A 15521-nucleotide genomic window follows, 5' to 3' on the forward strand; every position below is an offset into this window, starting at 1 on the left:
GTCGAAGACGACGGAGCCGACAGGGGAAGTATTGGCTATGGTGCACCCACGGTCAACGTTCCAAGAAGCTCCGGCTCCGAACTCTGAAGGAGAGTCGGAGGAGGAATTTCAGGGGGATGAGGAATAGCGGACGTCTGCTGAGACAGGCTATGGAGCATTTGGGCCAGTGCCTGTGACTTCAGCAGTCTACTTACCACCCTCTCCAAGTCATGGTCTGACAGCCTGGAAGACCTTGAAGATCGCTCGATGGCTCGCCGAAGTAGAGGAGATCCCGGAGCCGAATCGACTCCAGGAAAGGGACCGAGATCTCTTCTTGGAAAGAGCCATCGAGCGAAGACCCGGTTCCAGATGGAGCCGACAGCTTATCGGCTCCAATGCTGGTCAAGGAGACGTCGGCTCCGGCCGGAGCCAACATTGACATAGGAGCCAGTGTATCGGAGCCAGGCGGCACCGATACCACTACCTCAGAGGTAGAAAGATCGGCTCCAGTCGGAGCCACCACCGAAGGCTTAGGAACCACAGCCTGGGCTTTAGGTGGCTTAGAGGGCTTTGCCGACCCAGTCTTGGTCGGGGAACCCTGTGGCTTCAACAAGCCACGTAGAATTTTTTCTACGTTCCTGCAGGACTCTCTGGCTAAAGGAGTGACAAATAGCACAGGAGTCCTGCAGGTGTAAAGGCCCCAGGCAATACACACAAGAAGTGTGACCGTCTGTCAGAGACATTTTCTGACAGCACGAGTCACACTTCTTGAAGCCTGAGACCTTCACTTCTTTTGACATGGTATGCCAAAAACACAAAAAAAAACACACAGACACACACCAGTCACACAGTTATCTAATGAAAAATAGGGAAAACTGAAAAACACAGACACACTTCCTGACAGAAAATTAATGGAAGGGAGGCTAAGGCCTGAAGGAAGGAAAAACTACCCTATATAAAGGAGAAAGGGGAATATAGGGCAGATAGATATATATTAGTTAACACTAACTCTTAAGAAGGAAATCAGGGAAAAATGGAAATTTTTCTGACTGAACTTTAGTATAAATAATAAAAACTTTACCTGAGCTGGTAAAAGGAGACCTCTTCCGAGATCTGGGGTAGTCACGCCTTGCATCATGGGATATAGGGTTGCCTCGAGCTGGTAAAATTAGCTCTCGAGCTTAGCAAGTGCCGAGTCGGAGCCGAACCCATCCAGCAAGAATGAAGGCGAGTTTGACAACTTAACATCCACCTTTCTCTCAACTCCAATAAATCCAAAATACTAATTTTTCTCCCCTCCAAAGATTCCTCTGTGGACAAAAACACTTTCAATGTTCTCAGCCAGACAAACACTACCATTGAAGTGGTCCCCTCTGCAAAACTCCTTGGCATCACCATAGACGAACACCTCAAATTTGATCTTCATATACAACATAACATAAAGAAAACCCACCAAAAGCTAGGTATGCTATATAGGAACAATCACTTCCTTTCAAACTCCACTAGGCATACCCTGGCAACATCCTTCCTCCTACCTTCCCTTCTATACGGAGCCCCTCTCCTAACCAACTTGTCTGCCACCAACACCTCTAAGCGGGAACCTTGCTATAATGAGATCTGTAAGTTTGCCACCAAATCCTAAACATCAAGTCAGCACTGCCACAGCCTTTCACTGAACTGGCTAGAACTCCCTAATCACCTAGACTATCTACAACTAACCACCGCTCACAAACTAATATTCTCCCCTAATAAATGCCCAGCCTTAAAAGACATCCTTCCTCCAAACATCCCTAACAGATCACTGAGATCCGAAAACCAAAACCTAATCTCCATTAGTAAACCGAAACGACCAGCTGGCCAGCTTTTACCCTCCTCCTCACTAGGTAAAAAATGGAACTCTCTGCCTACTTCACTTAGGACTATACCCAACACTGAATCCTTCAAAACTCAACTTTTTCTTCACCTAGCCTGCAAATGGAAATGCTCCTGCTTTCACCCCACTTAAATTCCATGGCGACCCCTAACTAAGCACTCCTACTCCTACTCCACTATACTCTCATACTTATTCTAATTTCTCAAAATAACTACAACTACCAGACTTTAAGTGACTGTAAGCATACAAATATTAAAAAAAAAAAAAAAAAAAAAAAATCTGCCATCAAGTTCTCTGCAACTCTCAAATGTATTAACCCTACTTGTTTTTACAAACTATATTGTATGTATTTTTTTCTTTGTAATCTTTATTTGCATTCTGTAACCTATATTGTATTATACTGTTCTTGGAGCTTTATTCTGTAACCTATATTGTATTATACTGTTCTTGGAGCTTTTCTCCCCGGGCCTCCACTGAAAATGGGCACTTCATGGCCCAGTGGACTTCCCCAGTAATCAAACTGAAATAAATAAATAAACAGACTCAAAGTTCAACATTTGCCATTTCTTAAGCAATTCTGGATAGACATTCCCAAAAGTAGGCATCACAAGCACCCTCATCCCTCTAGGAATTACCTTATGGAATAAAAAGGCTTCCATTAGGTACATTAGGTTATGTGGCTTACTGGTAAATTGCTTTGATTATGGTGAGCAGGGTCATTGGTTCAACACCTGCAAGGGGTGTTTATTTTTAGTCAAGAAATCCTTCTACGTGGCACACCTCATCACAACAGGGTTCTCAACTAGGAAAAAGAGGTCACTGTTCCCCTCTACTCGACACTCACACCTATTATAGAGTACAATGCCCCTTTTGGAATGTACCTCACAAGACATTTGCACCAGCTGAAAAGGCCACAGAAGTACCTCACAAAGAGGATTACTGGCCACAAATAGATGCCCTGCACTGACCATCTCAAAAAACTCCAGCTTTACTCCGTAGCATATCACCTACTCCGAGGTGATCTCTGTCTAACATACAAAGCTATGTCAAACCCAGAGCTGTTGGACATGCTATACCTAAAGAAATCCCAATCACTCCAAGCTACACGCTCTAGGGACCTAAACCTTGTCACCACAATAAACAGGACATGCTGGTGGGATAGATTCCTGTCCCAGAGACTTCCCATACTCTGGAACAAGCTACCCCTCTATGTCAAGCAAAGTTCCTCATTAGCACTCTTCAAGAAAAATCTTGATAAGTGGATGGGAAATAGGAAATATACCCCGGGGATCACTTCTGTGGCTCTGCTCGACAGGGGCACAGGAAAATTACTTTCTTGGGTGGCGTAAGCCAGGGAACCTTATTGGCTAGGTTTACTTAGGCCCTTGGGCCGATAGTCTAGTGCCTACCTATGAACCATATGTAGGCACTGCTATTGCAGTCTCTTGAGTTTATACAGCAAGTTCTAAAACACTCTGAACTTTTGAGAGAAAAACCTCCATGTCTAATGGATTACCTTCATCTAACGATGGAGCACCATTTTCCATTCTCAGCCTCAACAGTGGATTGCTCATTAGTGTAGTAACATCTCTTACTGCAGCATCTTCACTTGGAAAATTTATATAAGTAATATCATGTGTGGATTACTTTTCTTAGACATTTTTGACAAGATTATTATGAATTTGCTGAAATGTGATGATTTCTTTTGTTCTATTAGCTTACTGTTAAGATTTGTTTGCACTGTTTACATGGTGTTTCAGGCAAATAAAGACATACACAAAAAAATGAGGCACCCACTTCTTGGAATAACTTAAAAATATATATTTTCAGCCAAGATGGTGTAAGTTTATAATTTTTGGTGAAATTCCTTCATGTCTGCTACAAATCTCAAATAAACAACCACAAACAATTCTGAAATGGAGGAAAACCTGTCAGGGGACTGAGAGTCTGAGATTCAAAGTTTTAAGCTGTATAGGACAAGCTTGTTTCTTCATACTGAAGATGAAGCAGTCATCAAGGGATTTAACTAATTCGACCCTATAGCACTATGTCTGTATTGTTTTAAATGCTGTCTATATCACCAATGCATTAGGAAACTCCTCCCTTTCATGTCTGCTGCCCATATGTGCACCTATGCTTATAAAGACTTTACAGAATTCTTTATTTTGATTACTATACATGTACAAAAACAGGGTAGGGTTGCTGTGTTCCCTGATTGTACATGTGAACCAAATAAATTAAAGACTACTGGTACCATTTAACAATAATAATAATAATAATAATAGAACAATTTTTTCATCCCCCAATTCTCCCCCCATAATTTTCTGCCCTAATATTAGATGTAAAAATTCTATTGCCAGTTGTTCTTCTTCTTTCAGCTTTTCCCGATTAGGGGTTGCCACAGCGGAACTTCGGTCCGCTAATGATTGGCAGTAGATTTTTTACGGTGCCTAGGTGCCAGCTCGAAACCCAACCTTCAATGAAGGCACACCCATTTACGCATGTCTTTAGAATGCCACTCGACCGCGGGGAGGACATGCAGACTCCACACAGAAGGCTCTCCAGCAGAGAATCGAACGGGAGAACCTCTTGCTGTGAGGCGACGATGCTACCCCTGCAACACCATGGCTTATCGAGTCATAAACAAAATTGCGCTGGAGGATTTCTCCCTCTAGAAGCAGTAGCAAAATTACCTTAAATTTCTTTAGTACAGAACTCCTTTTCTCTGCTCATCCATTCCACACAGGCCCACAATTTTCTGGGAACACAGAAGTGGACAGACATCTGACACCACTGTACTAAGAACCAATCAACTGAGGAAGCCTGCCTTTCCAGATTTTTCTGCAGCTCTTAAGTTCTCGCACAGTTGACTTAAAAGGTGTTTGGGTTGTTTGTTGAACAAGCTACTTGCCAACACATCTCAACTGCTGGTGCTGATGCAGAAGATAATGTACATTTCAGATTGCCAGAGCCATCAGCTTACAGAGGAGCAGTGAAAGTCTAAATGCTAAGCCGCTCTGTGCTGCAAACACTATAACGCCAAAGGTTTTCTTTCACATTTTCAAAATCTTGAGTTGTGACTTTCTTTTGATAACACTCATTGTCAAAAGCAAGATGCGTGTCAGAAAGAAGTCCTGCATCAATACTGCTTACTTTTAAAATGATCGCCTCAATCATAATTTTAATACACAGGAAAAAATAAATGATTTTCCATTACTGACTTCTAAAAACAATAAAAAAATATTATTCATTCTTATTGTGTATTTCTTAGCTATAATAAGCTAAGAAATCAATAGAGTTATCAAAAGTAACTTTGCTATTAATCTGTAACACACACTATTTATTTATTAATCTTACTATTAATTTTAGAAGCTGTTATAAAAAAGATGCAAACTGTCACAGGATCATAGGAGGTTACTAGGCTAATGGCCCCAGGGCCCTTACAAGCCTAGCCAAGTTCAACCCATGTTCCCAAGGGTGTCTGGTTCAAGCAGACACTAAAATCACCACCTATTGCCCCTCTCCAAGACACAGGTGTAACCCCCGGGATGAAGTTCCAGTTACCCATCCAATCATCCAAATTATACAAAGTAGTTTGCATGTCAGAACTCCCCATGTTGCTACACTGATGAAATTATGTCAGAGTTACTTAGTACCAGACAGGTAAGTGGTCACAGCTCCTCACTCCCACCCAAAAAAGTTATTTTACTTTATGTTCACACTTATTTCACATTTAAATTCATACTAAACTACACCAAAACATGGTGACAGCTCCTCTGTCAAACATGCGGTGTGTGGGCTTCCCTACCACAGTCAAAAGGGGCGAGAGTTGGTCTACAGAAAGGATACAAAAAACTGAGCTTGCATAAAGCAATATACTGCATACCAGTGGGATTGGAATGTGTGGGGGCAAGCAAGCTCTCCTGGCAAGCATTTGCAGAAATTTCTCACAGCCAGTGGGACAGAGTTTGGTGCACACAACAAAAAAAGCTGCAACTCTTGCAGCGAATGACAGCATTACTCTTGGCACCAGATTCCTGCCACCCAATAGTGCTTTGGAAAGTCTGGATGGTCACTATACAGCTGGGGCCTAGAAAAATTTTTAAAATTCCTCCCATAGTACTAACATTGCACTTCTAACCTTTATAGATACTGTCAATAATGCTAGAAACATCTGACAACCTACTCTCCTTATTTCTAGATTTGTCTGAAGCCTTCGACACAGTTTGTCACAGCAAACTTCTATTTCAAATGTCCTCACTAGGTCTATTTCAGCCCACCCTTCTATAACTCTAAAGCTACCTATCCAATAGGTATCAGTCATTAAAATGTTACTCCACCCTCTCTCCATATAGCCCAGTCACCACCAGTGCACCACAAGACTCTAGCCTTGATCTCCACGTCTAACATTCTCACTAACACCCTCCACACATCCACACAACAGGCCTCCCTAATACAATACGTAAATAACTCCACATTCATATGCACAACTGACAACCTGGCACATTTCCAAAAAGTTACTCAGGAAGCTTTAACAGCCACTGAAATATGGTTTTGTAACTAACAACATATGCTCAACCCAAAAAACAAACAAACTATTTTTCCCCCCAAATCCCGCTCTCATGAAAAAACACAAAATTTTAAATCCTCTGTCTTAATAATACAACCGCTAAAGTCACTTCTCACAGCAAAGTCACTGCTCACAGCAAATTATTAGGAAAGATAATCTGAAATTTGACTTGCATATACAATGTTGCATTACAAAAATCACCAAAAACTAGGCATGCTTTACAGAGTCAAAAACTTTCTCACCAACACAACTAAAACTACACTTGCCACTACTTACCTCCACCCCTCACTACTTTATGATGCCCCAGACCTCCACCCCTCACTACTTTATGGCGCCCCAGACATTCTAACCTCCAGGCATCACAAAACTTGAGTAATGCTATAATAAAGTGTCTACATTTGGAGGGAATGCCCCTTTCAGAACCCTCCACTGCACAGTACTAAAAACCCTAAACTGGTTAGTCCCCATCAGTTAACATATGCACAGCTTATGCCACCTACAAAACTGTCCAGCATCCATCTGCTTGCCTGACACTAAACACAATTCTTCACAACTATGTTCCCAATCGGGTATTACAGCCCAATGACCAAAAATTCCTCTCTGTCCATAAACCTAACAAATCTGGTGGGCATGGTGTGAAATGATACCATGTTACTAAGGTCTGAACTCCTTACCTGTATCCATCAGTTTGTACCCTGCCTCTAGTCTTTTAAAAACAAACAATCTCCTACTCAAAATCTGTCTCTGTTCTTGCTCAACCCCAAGATAAACTACATCCCTAAATATGAACAAGTATCTCTTCATAACTTACATCTCCTTACTCTCACTTCGACACTCAATTCTTTACTTCAATCAATTTCTGTTCCCTCTCTTTCTAAATATGACATAACCCTATTTTTTCTCTCACTTCATATTGCAATCACCATCTGTATTATAATAACTTACCTATAAATTTCTCTATAAACTGCTACAATTTTCCTAAATATGAAATTGTCGTATAAGCTACATCTATTCTAAGCCAAGTCTTTCATAGTATGTCTATTTTGGTATAATTATTAAACTGTAACTGTTTTTGTATTATTTTTGAAGAATGTAAAATTATTGTTCTTAAAAATATTTTTGTAATACTATGAACTTTTCGCCCTAGACCTCCACTGAAAATGGGCACCTACTTCAGACTTTTACAGTAATCAAATGTCAATAAAATAAATATATAAACAAAATGCAATCAAAAATGCAGCCTAACGAATATTAAACTAAGGTGCTCACAGTGTCAGGTTTCACACAGTTTCACTGGAGAGAAACAGTCCGCCTTCCACCTCAGAGGCCTCTCTTTTGCTTTCTGCTTTTCACAAAATACAGATATGCAATAATGTCTAATAGACAATGGGCAAACTGTACATCAATACCCTGACTGATGAACAAGCATTCTCCAGCAAGGTATTAATGTGCAAGTAATGCCCGCTGACAATAACGAGTCTGCCACTTCACGGTTGCTTATCAAGCCGCCGCGGAGCTCAGACTGAAGAAAGGGAACAGCTGCCATTATTTTACGCTCGCTAAGCAGAAGTTTTGCTGTTTAGCCAGTGTAAAATATTAAAAAGAAGAGAAAAAGGTAAGTGTGTGTCTGTGTGTGTCTGTCTTTGTGTGAGTGGATGCATGCATGTCAGTGAGAATGAGTGAGCCATTATTTTACACTCGCTAAGCAGTGCTTTTGCTGTTTAGCGAGTATAAAACAGAAAAAAAAAAAGAAACAGCAGTGTGCGTGTGTGGGAGTGTATGCACATATGTAAGAGAGAAAGAGATAGCGATCATGTGTGTGTGTTTCTACCTGCAAGTGTGTGTGAATGGCTGCATGAAAGCAGACAGACTGTGTGTGTGTAAGACAGAGAGAGAGAGAGAGAAGGATGGAGAGAGTGAGAGAGAAAACAAGAGTGATGTGTGAGTGAATGCATGTATGTAAGCAGAGGCGACTGTGTGAGACAGATCGAGAGAGAGTGAGACTGAATGTGTGTATGAAAGCAGTTGGAGACAGAGTTTGAGAAAGAGGATGAGACAGATCTTGTGCGAGTGAATGTGTGTATGAATGAAAGCAGAGGAGTCTGTGTGTGTGTGTGTGTGTGTGTGTGTGTGTGTGTGTGTGTGTGTGTGTGTGTGTGTGTGTGTGTGTGTGTGTGTGTATCTGTGTGAAAGCAGAAGAGACTGCGTTATATGTGAATGGGAGAGAAAATGGGCTGTATGTAAAATCGTTGTGTTTCACTTACTTTTTATTTTTTTATTTTTTAAGGACTAATTATTTTTTTATAAATATTTGATGCAAAATACTTCCTCCAACACCATTAACATATACTACAGCAAATTTGAAACAGCAGACATAGGAACTATTTTACATTAAAAATATATAAAAAAAATTATATAGTACTCAAAAAAATAAATAAGCAAGTAAAACACAACAATTTTATAGCAAGCCCACTGTCTAAGCGCAATAATGCCCTCCAGTGTGTGTGTTAATATGTAATTAATGCCCTTCCAGGGGTGTAGAGGCTCTGCGCCTGCAGCGTCAGGCCTCACAACACCCCTGGGTGGGTATTAATTACACATTAACACACACCCTGTCTTGCATTATTGCTTGCCTAAACTGTAAATTGTCATGCGAGTACAAATAATGCCATTTTTTTTCTGCCTTAAATCAAGTGAAAGTCCACCACACTTCCCTTACATATGATATGATATCTCTATTAAGTCAGTATACTATATGTAAACAATGGCTTTCTTTTGTAACATCTTATCCATATCATCACGGCTGTACAGAGTTCAGAAATGTAAAACTTTACACCAATAAAACTGTCATGATACTCAAACCTGCATATATAAATTAAAATAATTTCTCTGAAACTTACCTTTAAGATTTTCTTTCTTTACCTCCAACAAACTATGACTTTCTTTTTTCTTCTGTGACTTAAACACAACAGCGTTTACTGCTGGCTTTCTTATCTTAAACCCCTGTGCCTCATCTGAAAATCAAAAAATGTTTTGTCAGTAGTTTATAATAGTGTATGGGGCTATATCCATTTTGCATTTACAGGTTAATGGTAATTAATCAAAGTACAATTGCTTCAAATTCAGTTCTCCCATGTAAAATACACTAAGAACAGAATTATCAAAGTAAAGCAACTCAGAAAGGGTTTTTCCAGGGGACTCCACGCCCATTAAAACTTTAACTAACTCTTTGAGACTACACAATAATAGAGGGAAAGGAAAACTCCCTTATATCCTTTATTCAGAAATCTTAGACAAATATTGGTCTAATGCTGATGGAACTACATTTCATTACATCACTTTAATTTGGACTAAATGCTTTACAAAAAGAGTTCCCGACAACCAACCACGTGTGACTTGTATTTACAAAAATCTACTTAAAATATAGTAGGTTAAAGGAACCATCATATAACTGCATAGAAGGAGCAAAACCAAAGTGTACTACCATTTGAGTGAAGGTCATCATGCTTGAGAAGCCAAATGAGAAATGTGGAAATAAACAGCCATCAATGGCTTGTCCAACTTGTGGCAGGAACAGGACATGGCTAAGTACATACAAACAATACTCACACTGCTAAGGATAAAAAAAGTGCAGGAAGCCTGCTGATGTATCCTCTACTACACAGGGCAAATAAGTTCCAATTTCAGTACAACCACATCCAGTTGCAGCCCTTATCCGGGAGGAGCAACCAGGATGGCCAGCTGAAAGGTGAGTACAGTGGTTGCTGAGTCATTGTTGGCAGTTGGCATGAAAGAGGGTAAAAAAAAGTGTATACTTAACATTGTAGCACAATAAAGTGTATCCTTAACATTGTGAATAATCCCACATAATGCTTCACATTGCAGTAGGGAAACTAGCTCAAGCTGCAGCAATACAAAGGAAATAGAGAGTTATATATATTCGAAAAACACCCTTTAGGAAAAGTGAACAATGGAAATTACAACAGAGCTGCCATTTAAGTAAATACAAAAAAATCAGTGCCTGCCATGCTAGGTATGCAGTCCATAAAAAAAAAAAAAGAAATGCACTAATCACGGACAAATATATAGTTCTTTTTACAGTTCTGATAGCAAACAATCTTTATGGCCTAATTTAATTTCAGCTTATTTTTTCAAAGTTTGCTGCAGCTGGATTTTTAACCTCTTCTCTCTTCCAGTATGCTGTTAAAAACCGTGCATTTTATTTCCAGTTAGTTACAGTAATGTTACATTATTTTCTTTCATCAGTTTGTGATTATGCAGTATTGAGGGTTAATCCAATCCTGGATAATCTAGGGTGATGCCCATTTTTTTAAAATTAGGTGACTGCAATCACAGAATGAGAAGAACTGAAAATCCTTGGGCAATGCACCTATATTCCAAATGGTGTTGCCACCACCACCACTTTCACTACACAATCCTGTCAGCAATTGTGCCACTAGTCGAACATGGGTCACGTCACCTAGGGCAGAGTCAACACTAACCATGTTTTTGATATGCTAGGGTATTTCTACCTGGTGGCAGAAGTACCTCAAAGATAATAAAAGGCTGTATTTGTACTGGAGAGGTATCATTAAACCCCCCCCCCCCAAAAAAAAAATTAATGTGTGTGTGTGTGTGTGTGTGTGTGTGTGTGTGTGTGTGTGTGTGTGTGTGTGTGTAAAACAATCCTGATCTAAGTTTCGATTACTGTTGTTAACACTGCATTGGAAGACAGACGGGCTCAGCTTAAAATAGATAAAATCCCAGGAATCAAGTAATTACAACACTGATCTGCAGCTGTACAATTCAAAACTTATCTGAATGTGGAACCTGTTGGCTATTACCCGAGGCAGAACAAATTCACAGCATGCTTTTAAGGCCAATCACCCTTGTACATTACTTGGTGTCATCAGCAAGGATTTAAACACTGTGTGTTATCCTATACAAACTGGCGGCAGTGGTGTGGATCATGAGACCACAGCCCCTATCCTTTCCATTTAATCTGGTGGCAGCAGGTGTCATTATACTGCTGTTAATCACAAAAACATCCTAACTGTAATGTGTAAGTGAAGAGTCGTTATTCAGAAAGCTAAAGTGGGTTTTTGTTTTACCATATAGCCAATCAGAAAAATTACAATTATGCTTAGATGTCTAAGAAAGATAATTTCTCAAGCTCTGATGTCCAATAAGATAAAGGAAATGTAATTAAAAACAATTTTATTTCAGCCAGGGCTGCTTGATTTGTGGTGTTATTTAAATAAAGTGTATTGCATCAACTGAAATATAAAGTTGGGATGTTTTCTGCTTGGAATCACTGGCCACTTCCAGAATTATCCTTGCATTACAATCTTTTAGAAGTCAGTCGGAGAAAATAATGAAGAATCAAGAAGTGTGTGATGGAAACCGCTTACACTTAGTAATGACACTGAAAGGAATAATCAAGAATGGCTCAGAAGCCAATGTATCTTTTACGTACACTGAAAAAGAAGTACCATTACAGGGTAGGGACAGTATATGTGGTGTGTAAGGAAAGATGACAACATGTTGGGGGAAGCAGTTAACACTAGCAGGGGAAAAAAGTGAAGAATAAAGGTGGACTCTCATACCATACAATACCAGGATCTTTCCTGTGAAATAAAATGAGCTATCTACACACAACGAAATCAAACAGAAAACAGACAATTGGTTAGAATTAAAAAGCTACTACTGTGATAAAAGCTTTACAGTTAAAAAAGAACAAAATAGACGAGGATATTGCAGTACATCCAAAGGAAAGAATAAAATGAAAGACAAAAATGCAGACAGCAAAGTAGAGAAAGAGGGGCCCAAAAACAAACAGGTGGCAGAAGAAAGCTAATGAGCAAACACATACACAGCCCAACAGATGAAGGACAAAAAAGATGATGAAATGATTAGAAATAGTTAGGCGTTAGCTATAAAAATAAAACCTAGATAAAGAAGGACCTCAACCTTCCAACAGTAATCTAGAAAGACCAACTTTGAATACAATAAAGAAAACTGTGAAGTGGTCAGATACAGAATGTAAGCAGAAATAAAGGACACCAATTGAAGAAGCAAATTAATATGCAAGACTTCATTCTCACAAGAGAAGACAGTTTCAATGAAGTGTAGACATAGTAGCCTGTGGATAATTGTGATTATGTTATTGTAGAATTTGTTATCTTTGAAATAGTTAGAGGGTGATGCAACAAAAAACACATCACTCTCAAACATTAGGGAGATGCATTTATCCGCTGGCCAGGAAGGCATGAACAAATACAGAAGGGCAAGAATGAATGTTGAATAATGAGAAATGATGGGGATGTACCAAGGCAGGCATACAAAAAGCAATGACAGAATGTCAGAATGAGGAAGAAACCTAGGAAGAAGTATATGCAGCTATTTAAAAGCAAGGGCTTACTAGAGAGGAAATCTACAGAAAGATGACTTATAAAAGTAGATAAAGAGACGGGCAGAAATATACAGAAGGTAAGGACAAAGTCTAAGAGGCAGTCTGCAAAAGAGACTATATATGGATATAATCTGGGGAATGCTGATGGCTCAAATGAAAACTGCCTACTAGAAGTGAGAGGAAGCAGGGTAAGATGTAAGCTAACCAGAAAACAGCAAGTGCTACTAACACATTCCTCACCTCTGTTTTCACAAAAGAATAAGATGGTAGGATACCATTAAGTGATGAGGACTAATATGATGGAATAGCAAGCTCAAGGTGCCAAAGACTAGCAATGTATGCAACCAGATGATGTTGTCATACGACGTGTTTAAAAGCTAGCAGAAGTGTTTTAGGGCCGTTAGAAAAGATATAAGATGTAATCTTTTCCTTTAGGTGCTGTTAAGTACATTCCAAGAGGCTGTTAGGTCTCATCAGAACATCTATGTCAGTGACAAAATAATTTTGTATGTCACATCAGTTTAAATCCAAGAAATCCATGGTCTGGCACACAAATGGCTTCAAGTGACAAATAATACAGCTCAAAGAATGAAGAACCAGAGTGTATGAGATACATATGTAATCCAGTAAAGCCTCTCACACAAAGTCAGGCAGAATGTTGCTGGGGACAGTATGAACAAAAAAAATAAAAATAAAAAATAAAGAGACTGTAGAAGGGCAACAAAAACTGGAAAACAAGATGTGAGCAAGGCTGGCTGAGGAACAGCAATAAAGTGAGAGGCCAGCAACCACTAAAAGGTCGGGTTTTACTGGTAACTGGCCAGTCATAGACACTAAACTAGGTTCACAGTGAGAATCAGGATGGGAATGGGAATGAGTCTTGGAAGAAGACTTAAAAAATACAATGTGGGGAAAGATGATAGTTTTTAATATAAAAACATGCAAAGTTTCACATTTTAAGTGGTCTAGGTGGAAACATCTGACTAGATGGAGTGCAGCAGCAAAATACAGTTCACCTAAAAAATTACAAAATAACAGTGTAATATTCTTAACTGAATACTGCATTGCAAAAACAAGAATAATCAATTTTCCCTTTCTCAAGAGACGGTGCAAACTCAGGATAGGAATAAATAATGGGGGAATGGACTGGCTTCCAAACATTTTTTACTTGTCTCTTGTTTGGTTATTTGTTACTGTAACTCACCAAATGCTTTTCTTAACGTTTCATATACAAATGTGAAATGTATACTGCTGATGCACTACTGTTTAAAATGAGGAGGTCTTTTTGTAAACAGGCTAGAGCACATCAGGCAATTACAATGAAAAGAATATTTTTAAATCAACATCTAAATATGTCCAGCTAGTAACACAATAGTGTGCAATGACTTAGAAAGGGACAATAAATGTTCCTTCGTACAAACTACAAAAAATTACCAAGTAAAGGCACAAAGACAGAGAAAAGTTATGCCCACACTGACTGCCTCCCCAGACACCTCAACTGGACAAAACATTTAGTGTTCCCAGGGTACAATCGATAGCACATATCTACCCATGGGTATAAAGAAGTTATGTACTCACCATAACGTTCCATGTTGCTATTCCATCTCACCCTTCATTTTTACATATGGGTTCGGAGCCGATCCTCGGCTCCGACTCGGCCAATTTTCAAGCTGGAAAACTTCTGGTTGGCTCGTGACTAAGCAGGTATCCCATGGTGCATCAGTACAATCCCCAGATCTTGTTTGCTGCTCGCTAGAAACAGAAAAAAAAAAAAAACCCTAACAAACAAACTAATACTAAAGGGTCATCAACCAAGACAACCAAATATTACCTCCAGATCTTCCAAGATGGGGGCAGGAGGGCAGGTTTGTAAAAATGAAGGGTGAGATGGACTACCAACAGGGAACGTTATGGTGAGTACATAATTTCTTTATGTTAGGTAGTCCAATCTCACCTTCATTTTTACATATGGGACAGCTTCCCTAGCGCCTTATTCTTGGGTGGCTCATTGATAAATACTCCTGAGCACCGTGGAGCCAAAGGATGCTCTACCCCTGAATGCCAAATCCAATTTATAATGTGTAATAAAAGTGTGAGGGGTAGCCCATGTAGCTGCTGCACAAATATGATCAAGTGGTACCCTGGCTTGAAAGGCTGCAGAGGTAGACAGAGACCTGGTAGAATGAGCCTTGATCCTGTGGAACGGTCTGCCCTCCAAATTGTAGATGAAGGCTATGCAACTAGAAATCCAATTTGAAAGTGTCTCCTTAGAAACTGGTAAGCCCAATCTAGAGTTGGAAAAAGAAATGAATAACTAGTCTGATTTTCGAAATTCTTTGGTCCGTTGAAAAACGTAGCTGTTTATGAACGTCCAGCTGATGAAAACGATATTCAGCTGCATTACAGTGATTGGGGAAGAAAACTGGAAGCTCAATGGACTGATTTAAGGTGGCCTTAGAACAAACTTTTGGGACAAATAAAGGATTGGTACCTACAGACACCCTGTCCTTATGAAAGATTAAATAAGCTGGCTTAATAGACAAGGCATGTAGCTCAGATACACGTCTGGCTGATGTGATAGCTACTAAAAACAAGGTCTTCCAAGACAGAAATTTTAAGGAAGATGAATGAGAAGGTTCAAATGGGGGGGATGTCAATTTGGACAATACAAAATTTAAGTCCCAAGA

The 15521-nt window shown here is 39.6% G+C and overlaps 1 protein-coding gene across 1 annotated transcript in view; it reads right to left on the minus strand.

Moving 5' to 3' along the window:
* The window catches only part of GCFC2 (GC-rich sequence DNA-binding factor 2), an 881623-nt gene that overhangs the window by 778316 nt on the left and 87786 nt on the right, over window positions 1–15521 (minus strand). The window contains exon 2 of the mRNA XM_044062700.1: window positions 9323–9436. Coding sequence (XP_043918635.1) covers window positions 9323–9436 — 114 coding nt within the window. The remainder of the gene's footprint in view (window positions 1–9322; window positions 9437–15521) is intronic.

The sequence above is a fragment of the Protopterus annectens genome, chromosome 2.part1, assembly GCF_019279795.1.
Source record: "Protopterus annectens isolate FY-2018-M chromosome 2.part1, PAN1.0, whole genome shotgun sequence".
Taxonomy (NCBI): domain Eukaryota; kingdom Metazoa; phylum Chordata; order Ceratodontiformes; family Protopteridae; genus Protopterus; species Protopterus annectens.